The sequence below is a fragment of the Pseudochaenichthys georgianus genome, chromosome 16 (assembly GCF_902827115.2).
Source record: "Pseudochaenichthys georgianus chromosome 16, fPseGeo1.2, whole genome shotgun sequence".
NCBI lineage: Eukaryota > Metazoa > Chordata > Actinopteri > Perciformes > Channichthyidae > Pseudochaenichthys > Pseudochaenichthys georgianus.
The window spans coordinates 9,039,011-9,051,810 of NC_047518.2; the positions used below are offsets into that span (position 1 = coordinate 9,039,011).

At 39.8% G+C, this 12,800-nt stretch overlaps 1 protein-coding gene across 1 annotated transcript; it reads right to left on the reverse strand.

The window, feature by feature from the left end:
* Positions 1 to 860: 860 nt before the first annotated feature.
* Positions 861 to 8,314, reverse strand: popdc3 (popeye domain cAMP effector 3). Its single transcript, XM_034103418.2, has 3 exons — positions 6,621 to 8,314; positions 4,494 to 4,602; positions 861 to 3,212 (listed from the first exon to the last, which is right to left on the reverse strand). Exons 1-3 carry the CDS (start codon positions 7,127 to 7,129, stop codon positions 2,934 to 2,936), a joined length of 897 nt encoding a protein of 298 aa, XP_033959309.1. The 5' UTR covers positions 7,130 to 8,314; the 3' UTR covers positions 861 to 2,933.
* Positions 8,315 to 12,800: the final 4,486 nt, after the last annotated feature.

Sequence of the window (12,800 nt, forward strand, 5' to 3'; positions counted from 1 at the left end):
TCCGGGTGTAAAATTCTCCGTTATCCAATGGGAATGGACGCTCGTAATACAAGACATGATCATTATCTTTTAAATAACGTTAACTAAAGGGAACAATCTATTTGACACAGCTGAAGCTCTGGCCTTCCTTAAAAACAAACTAATTTAATAAAATTAACAGTTGCATTACACACAATGCACGTTGTAGAAATGCGTGTGTGCACCACGACAAAGGAGCCTCATTCACTTTACATTAGGGTTGTTTGCGTGGTGCCGACACGCAAATGTAACAAAGTTCGTGACTCCACCACGCATTGTGGTGTTAAGGAGTCGTGGTGGAGTCACGCTTTCTGGTGAGATCAGGTTGGTCTAATATTATAGTTGACTTTCCATTCAGGAAGTATGACGCTGCGCTGTCAGTACGCTTCTCCATGTTTGTGATTGGTTGACTGCTCCAGATACCACCCCTTTCGTGTGAACGCGCACCCAACTGGATAGGACACGGCTGGCTTGAGCGATCGAGTTGATAACCAGCGTCGTAGTACCGTTTAGCGAGAGCGGGTTTGTTTTGGATTAAGTCAAGCGGATAACTCAAAACATATCCAGGATAGGTTGAAATAGATTCGTAGTATAGGCCCCAGGCCTCAGGTAACACATGCCTTTGTGATTGATAAAATACCTAAATAAAGAAAAACACAGCCACTAAACAAAACCAGAACAAAAATAATAGATATAAAATATTAAAAATGGAAATAAAAATAAAAGAAGGATGCAATTATAATACATATAATCAATTAAAAGTTTAAAACCCAAATGAATAAAGGTGGGTCTTGAGTTAAATAATAAAAAATGCCTCGTGTTTGAATAAAACATTCCATACATTAAAACAACAATCATTTATTTTTCAGTACAAGACACAAATAATTATTTACATTGTCACAATATTACATTAACAAAAGACAATCGCCAAGCATACTTGTCCTAATTAATCTGAGCCTTGTGTCATGAGCCTGAACACAAACACACTTTCCTCAGTCATATCCACTACCTTTTCTCTGGAAATCATAACACATTGTTGTGTGACGACGAGACACAGACACATTGTGGTGATTGTTTTTTCTCTTGATCAATATGTCTAGAAAGTGCTCAGAGCTTACTTCTACATCCAGTCCTGGAAACCCTTTCACTTTCTTTAATGAAAGACAATCCTATTCTACGATTCAGCTTTCATCTTAATATCAGTAAATATATTTATACCTCAAAATGACAATGATGTTTTAATTGCACAGGGTTAGAAAGCAACAGCTAGGCAGGGTACACCTTGGCAGAAGAGCGGCTAGGTAAAGCCATACAAATTAGACACCAAAGTATTTACCAATCATTCTTTTTATTGGAGTCATATTAATGGTCTTTGAATGGATTTAACGGTCAAGTACTTATAGCTGTTCCTTCTATATCGATACACGTGTTGAGTGCACCACACACCAACATGTCCTCACTCACTGCATCAATAAACTGTCCTTTGTCAATTAATTAGCTTCAGCAATAACTTTAACAAATTGTCATTATGTATTTACCAAATATCAAACAAATGACAAAAAGACACAAGCGTCCCAAACATGTTGAAATCTCTCCTTGAAGGTCCCGTGTCATGGCCATTTCTACTGATCATGATTCCATTGTTGAGGTCGACTAGACTAGATTTATACTGTGCAATGTTCCAAACTCACATTGGTTTCTCAAACAGCATCTCTGCATATTGTGTGTATTCACTCTCTGTCCTACACGGCTTGTTGGAGCTCCTGAAAATAGAAAATATGTGTTTTGTTTTGATGTTTTGAGGTACGCAAAGGCACGTAGTGACACAAGTGACGTTGCGCAATTCAGAGTTGTGCCGCGCATGCGTACCTGCGTACCAGTTATGTGCACCCCTGTTTATAACGCTGTGAGAATGGGTCTGCGGAGAGCATTTCACCGCGATCCCAACGTAGTAGCCCGAAAAACGTTTACCCATTTAAACAGTCGTGGTAGATGCCTTGTTTGTTTTAAACATCATAAATACACAAACAACAATGAATAATTATAGGTTGTGTACCCGAATATCCTGCTGGTCCAAACAAAGTAGGAACAGCATCGTTCTTCAGCCCTACGCTGTACATATCCACCATGAATCGCTGAAAGGTTTTGGGAAGCTTTGTTTCGTGAAAGGCTGGCAGAGGGTGCGACCTCTGAGTATTCACACGTCAGAGTACCCAGGAAGAACATGAGAAATCTCCGACGAGGCGTTCTGGGGCAGCATAGACTGTGTTAGAGTTTTACTCGCTACAGGGTGTACTTTGAGGGTTTTGACTCTACAGACCGTTTACATGCAGAAAAACCTTCATAACCGGAAAAGCATGACATGGGACCTTTAAAGTTGACAGGATCAGTTCTATAGAGCTGTTAACGTTTTCTCAAACTGCCTGGGAAGAAACTACTGATATCCTTTTGCCGCTAAATAGGCCGTGTATATGGAGGAAATACCTTCTGCAGGTTTAGCAAACAAGAAGAAAGTGGAGGATACTTTATAATTAGGCCTCTTGCTTATTTCACCTCTCTTCAAAACTCCCTGACGTCACGTTCCCGTCAGGTCTTTCTCCAGCGCATGAATACTGATTGTAACCTTTCCCGCTGAAATCACGTGTGCCCAGTTTACACGTGGTAGCAGCCCCCTGGAGAGTATCCTCTGACACATGGTGTGTTGAAGTCTGCCAGCTCCACCTACATACTTTACATGAGGTCTAATAATGTGGGCAGAGTAAACAAGACAACGCTGGACACACACTAATCCAACACAGTGCAGATAACACCTATTCCTACATGCAAGGAGTAGCTTTAGTGTTTATGGTTTACAGCCGTGTGTGTGTGTGTGTGTGTGTGTGTGTGTGTGTGTGTGTGTGTGTGTGTGTGTGTGTTTAGACAGTCTTTGGTCTCTGCACCGGCACTTGCAGGAAGACATCTGCCTTTTCTAATTCGGTCCCTGGCATGTGACAGTAGCTGGGCAGGCGCAGATCGTAGCGGTGGCCGGAGCTGTCGAAAGCCTTGTCGTTGAGAGAGTACAGCTTATCTGTGATATCGTTGCGCACCACCAGGGCAAAGATCTTAGCAATGTAGCGATGCTTGGCAAAGAGCAGATAGAGTTTCTTCCTCCTCCACACCACATATCTGCAGGGGTTATCGGCACGCAGCGTCACCTGTGGAGGCACACACACAGTAGAGGGTAACAAAGAGGTGCGGCTGACAGGAAACAGGCTGCCATCATGTGTGAGTCAAAGGAGAACTCCACTTTATTACAACGTGGTTCTTCTCTTGTAGCTTCGCCCATAGTTTAAGCAATGGCTGTGATCGGGAACAGATGGTTGTAATAGACTGGACATATCCTTTAATGGGAAAAGATAGGTCGGACAAAGAGAGTAGTGCAGCGTGGGCCGGCTTGGAAGTTATCCTCACAAAAGGGTCCCGTCAAAAAGCAATGTAATCTTCCATTGGATTGGGCTTCTTAAATACAACCACAGGATGTGAACAGCTAAGAAAACTACGTAAAGGTAACGTGACTTCACATCACCACCGCTAAGCTAACACAGCTAATGTGTTTGACATTATGACGTTACTGGTTATCAACCAACATGTTTAAGAAGCTTTAGACATTAACCAGTGCGGTTTTTACTGACTTGTTTCATGTCCTCGAACAAAACGAGGACATTGTGTGAACCACAGACCTCACTTCAGACATCGAACCAAAGAAACCTTGAAAAGCCACTGACTTCGAGACGAGCGACCCAGAAATGCTGTAATGGAAACTCATATCAGGGTTTAGGACTCATTCCTTCTATAATCCATAACAATGTTAAAGATCAGTCTGATCATTCGTGGAGAGGACAGTTTTGTTGGTGTGCATGGGCAAACATTAGAAACATCATTGATTTGGCCGCAAAATGCCCCAAAAGATAAAAATAAACGTTCCAAGATAAACTAGTGTGTTCACGACGGGTGCACCACTGTGGCCCATTGGTGAGGTTCTAATGAGATGAGCAAGTGTTGAAGTATCCAGTGACCTTACCAGGACCCAGGCGTGGCTCTCTAAAAATAGAACGCTGTTATCGTAAATGCTTTTCATTTCAACGTACGTGTTTCATGACATGACATGTCAGATTTGCTGTTGTGACGAAGAAAATAATTGTAACAATATAATCAGAATTTGCACACACACACAATAATGTTTATAGGAACCATTTCATGTACTAACATTGATTGGGTAAATACAGAAGGTGGTGTGTAAGCCTTATCCTTCAATCAGTGCAGTATGCTTTATTGGCATGAATGTAACACATTAGTCATTTAGGTTAAGCTGATGGTGTCATAACGGTGTGTGAATCTAAAATGTGGGTTACAGGCATAACAGTGTATGGTTGCCATGACATTCCTGAGTTATTAATAACTGAGATGTGTTTTTAATGTTTGTGTGTTCAATTGACCTGGAAAACGCCCTCCTCCGATGGTCGGAGAGAGTCCCACTCGGGTGAATCCAGAAACTGGAAGGGGTAGATGTAATGCAGGAACTCTCCGTTGACCGTCACACAGACTCTGTAGGAGAACGGAGAGACAGGTGACATTACTCACCCCCCGTCCAATAGGAAACAATATTAGAAGAAAACAGCCAGGGAGTGAAAGTCAACGCAACAACTGTACACACAACACCACTGTGTCCGTACGCAGCTGGTCAGTGGGATGTCCATGCAATTGCTTGAATTACTTTTTGGTGTTCATTTAGGTTACTTTCATTCTTCCTAATTAAAAAAAATATTTCATTAACAATTATTTATTCTCTCTAGTATTTGTTTGCACTTCATGTAATATTGACGTAACCCAAAAGTAATCAGGTTATGACTTTAGTGTGCATGTGTAGTGTGCGTGTAATAACATATGTACAAACAGAGGGGAGCACTGAATCTCCCCCTCGGGGTCCAATAAAGGTTCATCTTTATCTGAACATGTTGATACTCAGATAAGCTTACTGGTGACATTTTACTAAGTTATAGTCATTGTAACAGAACCAACCAGCTAATGCTCCTGATGGAAAACTAAAGTGTGTGAATGTTAATGCAAAGATTGACAGAATCTGCCAAAGAATAATACCTTGTGATGTTTAAATATGCAAACCTTTAAAAAAACGTGTCTGCTGTTGTAAGAGGACATAAGTCCGCCTAAAAGAATCATACAATTACAAATGTATATTATTCACCACATTTTAGAGTTAAATGTTTAAACGGACTTCATCTTAACCAACACATGTTCATTCATTTTAAAGATGTTTTATGATGAAATAAAAACACTATTTCCTCCCAGAATTGGAAAGGTCAATTATTATAAACAGCATTGCTAATCCCCAATGAAGCCAGTGGGAAATCAGAAGCACTAGTGCATATAGCAAAGTAACACAATTACTCTAGATGGAAAATAGTGAAAAATATCATTTTGAATTCCACTGTAAAGTATTTAATTTGACTTTGAGTTCATTATTTCATTTAGCACAAATATATTTGATCTATTCCTGCATTTAACTTGCACCATTGATTCCTTAGCATTGATGTTGTTTCTCTTTATGTCTTAAAAGTATGTGGCTCTGTTGGAGGAGCCAGAGACTTCAGACTCTGAGGTAGCTATTGGGCACATGACAGTAACACTTGGTAATCTTTTAATATTAGAATGCATTCTATGCTGTATTGTCTTGGATAAAACACAGGATGGTTTTATTGGCTTTAATGGGGACATGTTTACACCTGCATGTCTAGGGGAGGGCTGAGCTTGGGCCCCCTACAAATGAAGAGTCTATGACAGCATAATTTGTGATAGATACTAATTATGTTTTTTATGTTAGTTTGTGCACTAAAAAAAACTAAAAAAATGTTGAACTGTGTCATATGCATCCCCACAGAAATGTTTTAAAATATTTCTTATGATGCACAATTTATTTTGTTTGTTGTTAGCCTCAGTGATGTAAAGTAACTAAGTAGATTTACTGTACTATTAAGTACAATTTTGAGGTACTTTTATTTTAGTATCTCCATTTTCTACTACTTTTTACTTCTACCCTAACACAATTCAGAGGTATATAGTGTGCACTCCACTACATGTATTGAATACTTTAAGATTACAGATGTGGATTAATGATGTGAAATATAATCAAGTGTTAATCAGACTTTAGTTCCACCTGGAGTAAATTCACAAGCTACCCTGCAGTCTACAAAGTCATTCAAACTAGCTGCACCTTCACCAGCTTTGAGAACACTTTACTGATCAATCATTATAAAACATATCATATATATTATTCTGAAATGGACCAATCTGCACAATGACTACTTTTACTTTTGGTACTTTAACTATATTTTGATTGAAATACTTTTCTACTTTTACTTGAGTGATATTTTTGAATGCAGGACTTACATGATAATTCCTACACTGTGGTACGTTTACTTTATTCAAATACAGTACTTATTCCACCTCTGGTTAATAATAATCTCCTGCAGTGCAAAACTTCATTAAAACTTTAAATAGGCCTACAGAAAGTGTCATACTATATGTTGAAGGTAAACACAGGTCACCTGCCGGACAGCAGCACCGACAGCTTGTCTATGGCAGTCTTCCCCTCCACGGCGAAGCACTGGTCCCTCTCTAGGGTGTGGATGTCTCCCTCACAGCAGGTCACTATCTTCCCGAAGTGAGTGAGCGACACCCCCAGCTTCTTAAACATGCAGTTGTAGAGCTCCTGGAAGTCCTCACTGAGGGACACGCTCCTCAGGCGGTAGGACGCATGCAGCACCTGTACCAGACACACCCCGAACAAAGCGAAGCTCCACAGGAAGGAGTCCGTGGAGCAGGGGTTCCCCCAGGCCCACAGGGTGGAGCAGAAGAAGCCCAGGGTGAGGAAGGTGAAGAGGTAGAGGAGCCCGTAGAAGCCGCTGCCGCCCATGAAGCCGAGGAACAGGAGGATGTTGGCGAGGTGGAACACGGAGCCCTCCGCGGACTCCCGCCACGCCTCACACAGGGGCTGTCCCACCGCAGCCTCCACCGTGAAGTTCAGAGCCTCCACGTCCAGAGGCTCCATGTCCATGTCAAGTGAAGACAACTACCAGAACATTGGAGCCATGGGAGTCACAGAGCGGAGGAACACGCGCAACATGTCCCGAGTGTTCACCTGACTGTGTGAAAACAAAAGCACCGAAATAACACCGGAAGTAGCCTCAGTAGAAGGACACAACTGACCCATAATTTTTTTTCTAAATTCGTGTTCCCATAAACAATTTGACTGTTATATTTCATATTCTAGGTTTTGGGCAACACAAATAATTTTATTAAATTAGAACCAAACAGTATGTTTATTGCATATCCAACTTTTTGTAAGTAAGTTGGTAAATTAGTTGGCTTTGGCTATCAGAATATATATTATGTTTCATTCTGGTGCTATGACGTAAGGACACAGGTCACGCAAGAAATTAAAAATGTTCAGCGGGCTCTTTAAACCTCAGTCACAAATATTATACTTTTATTTTGAAAGTCAAAACATCGTATTTCCGGTTTGTATGTTTCACTGCGTAGCTTGACCATGGTTGGCCTCAGTAATAAAATATGATGTGAATATGATAGCAGAGGTCCCCTTTGTCCTGCTGTCCTCCTGATTCTAAATGTGAACTGTGATGTGTTGGGGAAATGAAACCAAAAAACAATTACAAATATGATTAATTATGAATAATAAGTGATAAAGCTGCAGCGCTATGAATGTGAGGCTGCTAAAGGTGACTATTGCTGTTTACTGGTTGGGATAAAGTAAGTGTGGGTGATATATCTGGGGCAGCAGATAATCCCAAACGTATTTCACGTCAGACATAAGGGGTCTGGCCCCGTTTTCGGATGAGGGGTAATGACAAAGGAAAGCAGAGGAAGGGCATCAGCTGCCAGCTTTTGAGCTATTTTTATGAGGATGAGAGAATATAACAGAACTGTTGCATGTGTCTCTGTAAATGTTTAACAAGCGAATGGATTTATCTCCCTGCATAGGACATCAGACAAGTATTTCCACTCACGGACTGTTTGAGGGTGTCTGCATACCCGATTTTAAATTGAGAGAAATCAGATAGCACCAGGTTTTGGGAGTAATGGATTACATGTAACTGGATCACGTAATCAGGATACATAAAAGTAACTTTTTCCTTACGGCTACATAAAAAAAGGTGTGATCAGATTACCCAAAAGTTATAAAATAAAGCGCATTAGCTTTTGAGTATTTGCTCATGTGTTTCATTGTTGGTCTGCTTCCTGAATTTGCTTAATGAAATGCAGGTTTTTCTTTAAAAAAACAAATTTCTAAGGTTACATTGTTCTGTTGTCTTACATAATACACTTACAGTAAGATTTGATATTTATTTTGTCTTGTATTTATTTGCATTGCATTTGGTATTGACGTAATCCAAAAGCAACGGAAGTTAATCAGGTTACATTACTTTTATATAACGGAATACATTTTTAACTAACCCTCCCAACCCTGATAGCCACATGACAAAGGGCCAAGCAGCACTAATGTTGGTGCGCATATAAGGAATGAAGTTTATATTATCACTGTTAGGAGCAGATGTGTCCAATCACACTCCATGTTCTCCCAAACACACTCCTGAGAGACACACAGCAATAATTAATCCGAGCCATTGCTGCCAGTCCTCTCTTATTTTTAGCCCTCCCTGGATAGATCACTTTGGGTTTTGGGGGGGGCAGTTGCAGGGTTTCATGCTGCAGCCAGAAGGTCTCAGGTTTCATCTCACACATGACAGCTATCAGTGTGTGTGGGAGGGTGACTTTAAAAGTGTATACAGGAACAGTTTGCCTGTAAACATTTAAAATGTAACCTGGTCTTAAATGACATTCATTTAAACACAGACAGTGGCAGAATATCAGTTTTAGTATTATTAGATCTCAGCGCTGCCTTTGATACTGTTGACCACAACATATTGCTAGACCGTCTAGAAAACTGGGTGGGAGTTTCAGCAACAGCTCTAAATTGGTTTAGTACCTACTTAAAGGACAGAAAAAACTTTGTCTCAATAGGCAACTACACATCAACTTTGACAAATATGTCATGCGGGGTTCCTCAAGGGTCCATTTTAGGACCTTTGCTTTTTAATATTTATATTCTACCTCTGGCTGAAATTATTAAAAAGAGCGATCTAAGCTATCACATCTATGCAGACGACACCCAGATTTATTTTAAAATCACACCAGGAGACTATTCTCCAATTAGAACACTGAGCAAGTGCATTGCATGACTCAGAACTTTCTCCAACTGAACAAACAAAAAACAGAGATAATTGTTTTTGGAGCAAAGAAGGACCGATTAAAAGTAATCGCAGAGCTTCAGTCGGCAGACTTCAAAACCACTAATAAAGCCAGAAATCTAGGTGTAGTGATGGACTCAGACCTGAATTTCAACAGCCACATTACAACAGTCATTAGGTCTGCTTATTATCACCTGAAGAATATATAGAGGATTAAAAAACTAATGTCACAACAGGACTTAGAAAAGCTTGTCCATGCTTTTATTTTCAGTAGACTCGACTACTGCAGTAGTGTATTCACAGGGCTGACAAAAAAATCCATCAGAAAACTGCAGCTGATTCAGAACGCTGCTGCACGTGTCCTCACTAACACTAAAAGAATGGATCACATCAGTCCGGTTCTGAAATCTTTACATTGGCTTCCAGTCGGCCAAATAATTGATTTTAAAGTACTATTGCTAGTTTTTAAATAATTACATGGTTTAGGACCAAAGTATATTGTTGAAGTCCTACATAATTACGGGCCATCAAGGTGCCTCAGGTCTTCTGGGACGGGTCTGCTATCGGTTCCGAGAGTAACAACAAAACATGGAGAGGCAGCATTTAGCTGTTATGCCCGACACTCTGGAACAAACTACCCAAATCATGCACGTCCGCAGAAACGCTTACTATTTTTAAATCGAGACTAAAAACATATCTCTTTGCCGCTGCTTTTAATTGAGATGATCATATTCGAACTACAGTATGCCTTTTAAACATGTATTGTATACCTGTGGTGTTTATTTTTATTATCTTTGCTTTGTAATGCCTGTTGTAAAATGCCATTATATAATGTATTTTACTGTATTTATTCCGAAAAAGTCTTTTAATTTGTTTTGTAAAGCACTTTGAATTGTCGCGTACAGAAAAGTGCTATATAAATAAACTTGCCTTGCCTTGCCTTGCCTTGCCTTGCCTTGCCTTGCCTTGCCTTGCCTTGCCTTGCCTTGCCTTGCCTTGCCTTGCCTTGCCTTGCCTTGCCTTGCCTGCCTTGCCTTGCCTTGCCTTGCCTTGCCTTGCCTTGCCTTGCCTTGCCTTGCCTTGCCTTGCCTTGCCTTGCCTTGCCTTGCCTTGCCTTGCCTTGCCTTGCCTAATCAGAGTATTTAGATAAAAAAGGTTATGTAACCTGATCACTTTTTGGATCACAATTTGGATTACTTCAATATCAAATGCAATGCAAATTGATAGAGAAAACAAATATATATCAGATGTTTTTAAATTGTTAAAGTATATTATGTAAGACAACAGGACAATGTAACCTTAACAAAATTGACAGTATCCTATACACCAACAAGGAAACACATGAGCACAAAAAAGCAGAAATAAAATCTGAGCTGACAGGAAATGCTCCGTTTTAGTTTAATACACACAGTTAAGCTCACACACACTATTGTATGAACATATAGGTTCACCTACTGAATTAAAAACCGAACAAATGAACAAAGAAAGTGAAAACCATAAATCATATTCAGGCAGATAGGCGTATAGATTCACACTTAAAGTATTAGTGAATAGTACAGTTTACAGAGAAGAGATAACATCTGATCCTTTACAACAAACTCTATATGCTCTTTTTAGGTTTTTAACAACAATGTAATCCTGCTAGTAATCCCCATTTTTAGAAATCTAACAATAATCTGATTCTGTCTATTACTAATGTAACTGTAAACCGGGAATATAGTTACCTTTTTTGTATCCTGGTAATGTAATCGGTTACTCCCCTCGCCTGCATGGTGTTGAACCTTCCTAACTCTGCACTCTAACCAAACTGACTCCTTTCCAATACCCCATTACCGCCAGCACTGTAACCCTTAATCAACAGTTCCTTCTCTTGTGTCAAAGGAGCAACATTGAAGGGGTCCTTTGGCAGAAATGGAATGTAATATTCATTATTATGTTTTCAAATGAGGATAATCCCCTGGGACTAACTCGTTTCTTTTCTTTTATTTTAGAATGAGCCTACAGTATCTACATTTAGTGTGGAAGAAGGCCTATTCTCCTCATTTCTAGTGGGTTAAACCAGGTGTCTTCAATTACAATTCTACATCCAAAATCTCCTCCCAGCAATAGTTTGAACCTCATGTGTACCTAAAGTAGCCGACATGGGTTAAAACATTTAAATGAGGAAAAAAACTTTACAGTTCAAATTTTCTTTTTAAATGCATACACAGTGACCTTCCAAACCTGCCTGTTGTACCTTGTTATAATTACAGTAATATTATTAATAATTCTAATAATACACTTTATTTATAAGCACCTTTCATGCAAGATGCAGCCCATGTGCTTTACAGATAGAAATTAAGTCACAGTGACTCATAGGGAGCAACAGAGAAAGTGTGAAATAACTGGCGGCCGACGAGGGCTTCAGGCGTGGGAAGATGAGATGAAAAGGTTAAATTAGAGAGTATGGAGCAGGTGACAATATCCTGTCTTTAAAGTTATTCAAGAGAAGGCAAACGGCTCAAAAGAGGCTGCTTTTTATCTGAGGTTGGGGTAATTTCATAGATTCTTCTAAGCCATTCTTCATTTGAGCAACCCCATCATACATCCATGAAGAAGAATAAAATCTGCACCTTGGAGAGAAACAGAAGCCCATCTAATTTTAATTTCTCGCAATCAAGATGCCCCCTGTTTCCTCTCCTCATACAGTGCAAATGGAGGAAGAACATCATCACAATTGCTGGATCTCTGCACATCAGCAATGCAGATCAGTGCAAATGATGTGCGTTCAAGTCTTTGTAACAGGAAATGAAAGAAGAGCACAGACGATTTGTAAAAAAAACCCAACAAAAGACAATTTGAAAAGCAGATTGGCTCCCTTTATCCTCCCAGCATAATGAGAGAAGAGGAGACAGAAGATTTCTATCTGACCTTTTTCCTGCGTTACCCAAGAGGTTTCTATTCTTTCAAGGAACACAGACTTTCTCTATAAAGTCCAGGGGGAAACCGGAGGGTACGGATGACAGTGTTACATGGACCTCTTCACATGTACTCTCAAACCATAAAGGTGTCACAACACTACATGTACTGTGAGAGCTGCTGTACAGTATATCCACACGTACAGCATGAACAAAAAAGGTAACTGTATTCCCTTAAATACAAAAATCTGATTACTGTTACATTTCTAAACATTGGGGATTACTAGCAGGATGTTAATACAAAAACTAGAAAGAGCATATAGTGGTTGTTGTAAAATCTCAAATGTTGGACTGTATTTCACTCAAAAGCCAAGCTGCAATTACTTGTACCTGCAATTTACTTTTTGGAAACTTGACCCAGATTTGAAAACAATGTCAGCCTGCAAAACCAAGCTATGATAAAAACAAATTGATGGAGTCTAAACGATAGAGGTATCCAAATAAATCGCAAAAAGTACCTGGTACCAAAAGTATATCCAGTCGTACCATCTAGGGAAATTCT

What these genes read in the sequence shown, in the direction of transcription:
- popdc3 (XM_034103418.2), bottom strand. Translation starts at nt 7,129, where the DNA reads ATGGACATGGAGCCTCTGGACGTGGAGGCTCTGAACTTCACGGTGGAG. An exon ending in TCGGTGCTGCTGTCCGGCAG is followed by an intron (nt 4,603 to 6,620) that starts GTGACCTGTGTT and finishes GTTCTCCTACAG; the next exon opens with AGTCTGTGTGACGGTCAACG. An exon ending in CGGAGGAGGGCGTTTTCCAG is followed by an intron (nt 3,213 to 4,493) that starts GTCAATTGAACA and finishes GTGCCTCCACAG; the next exon opens with GTGACGCTGCGTGCCGATAA.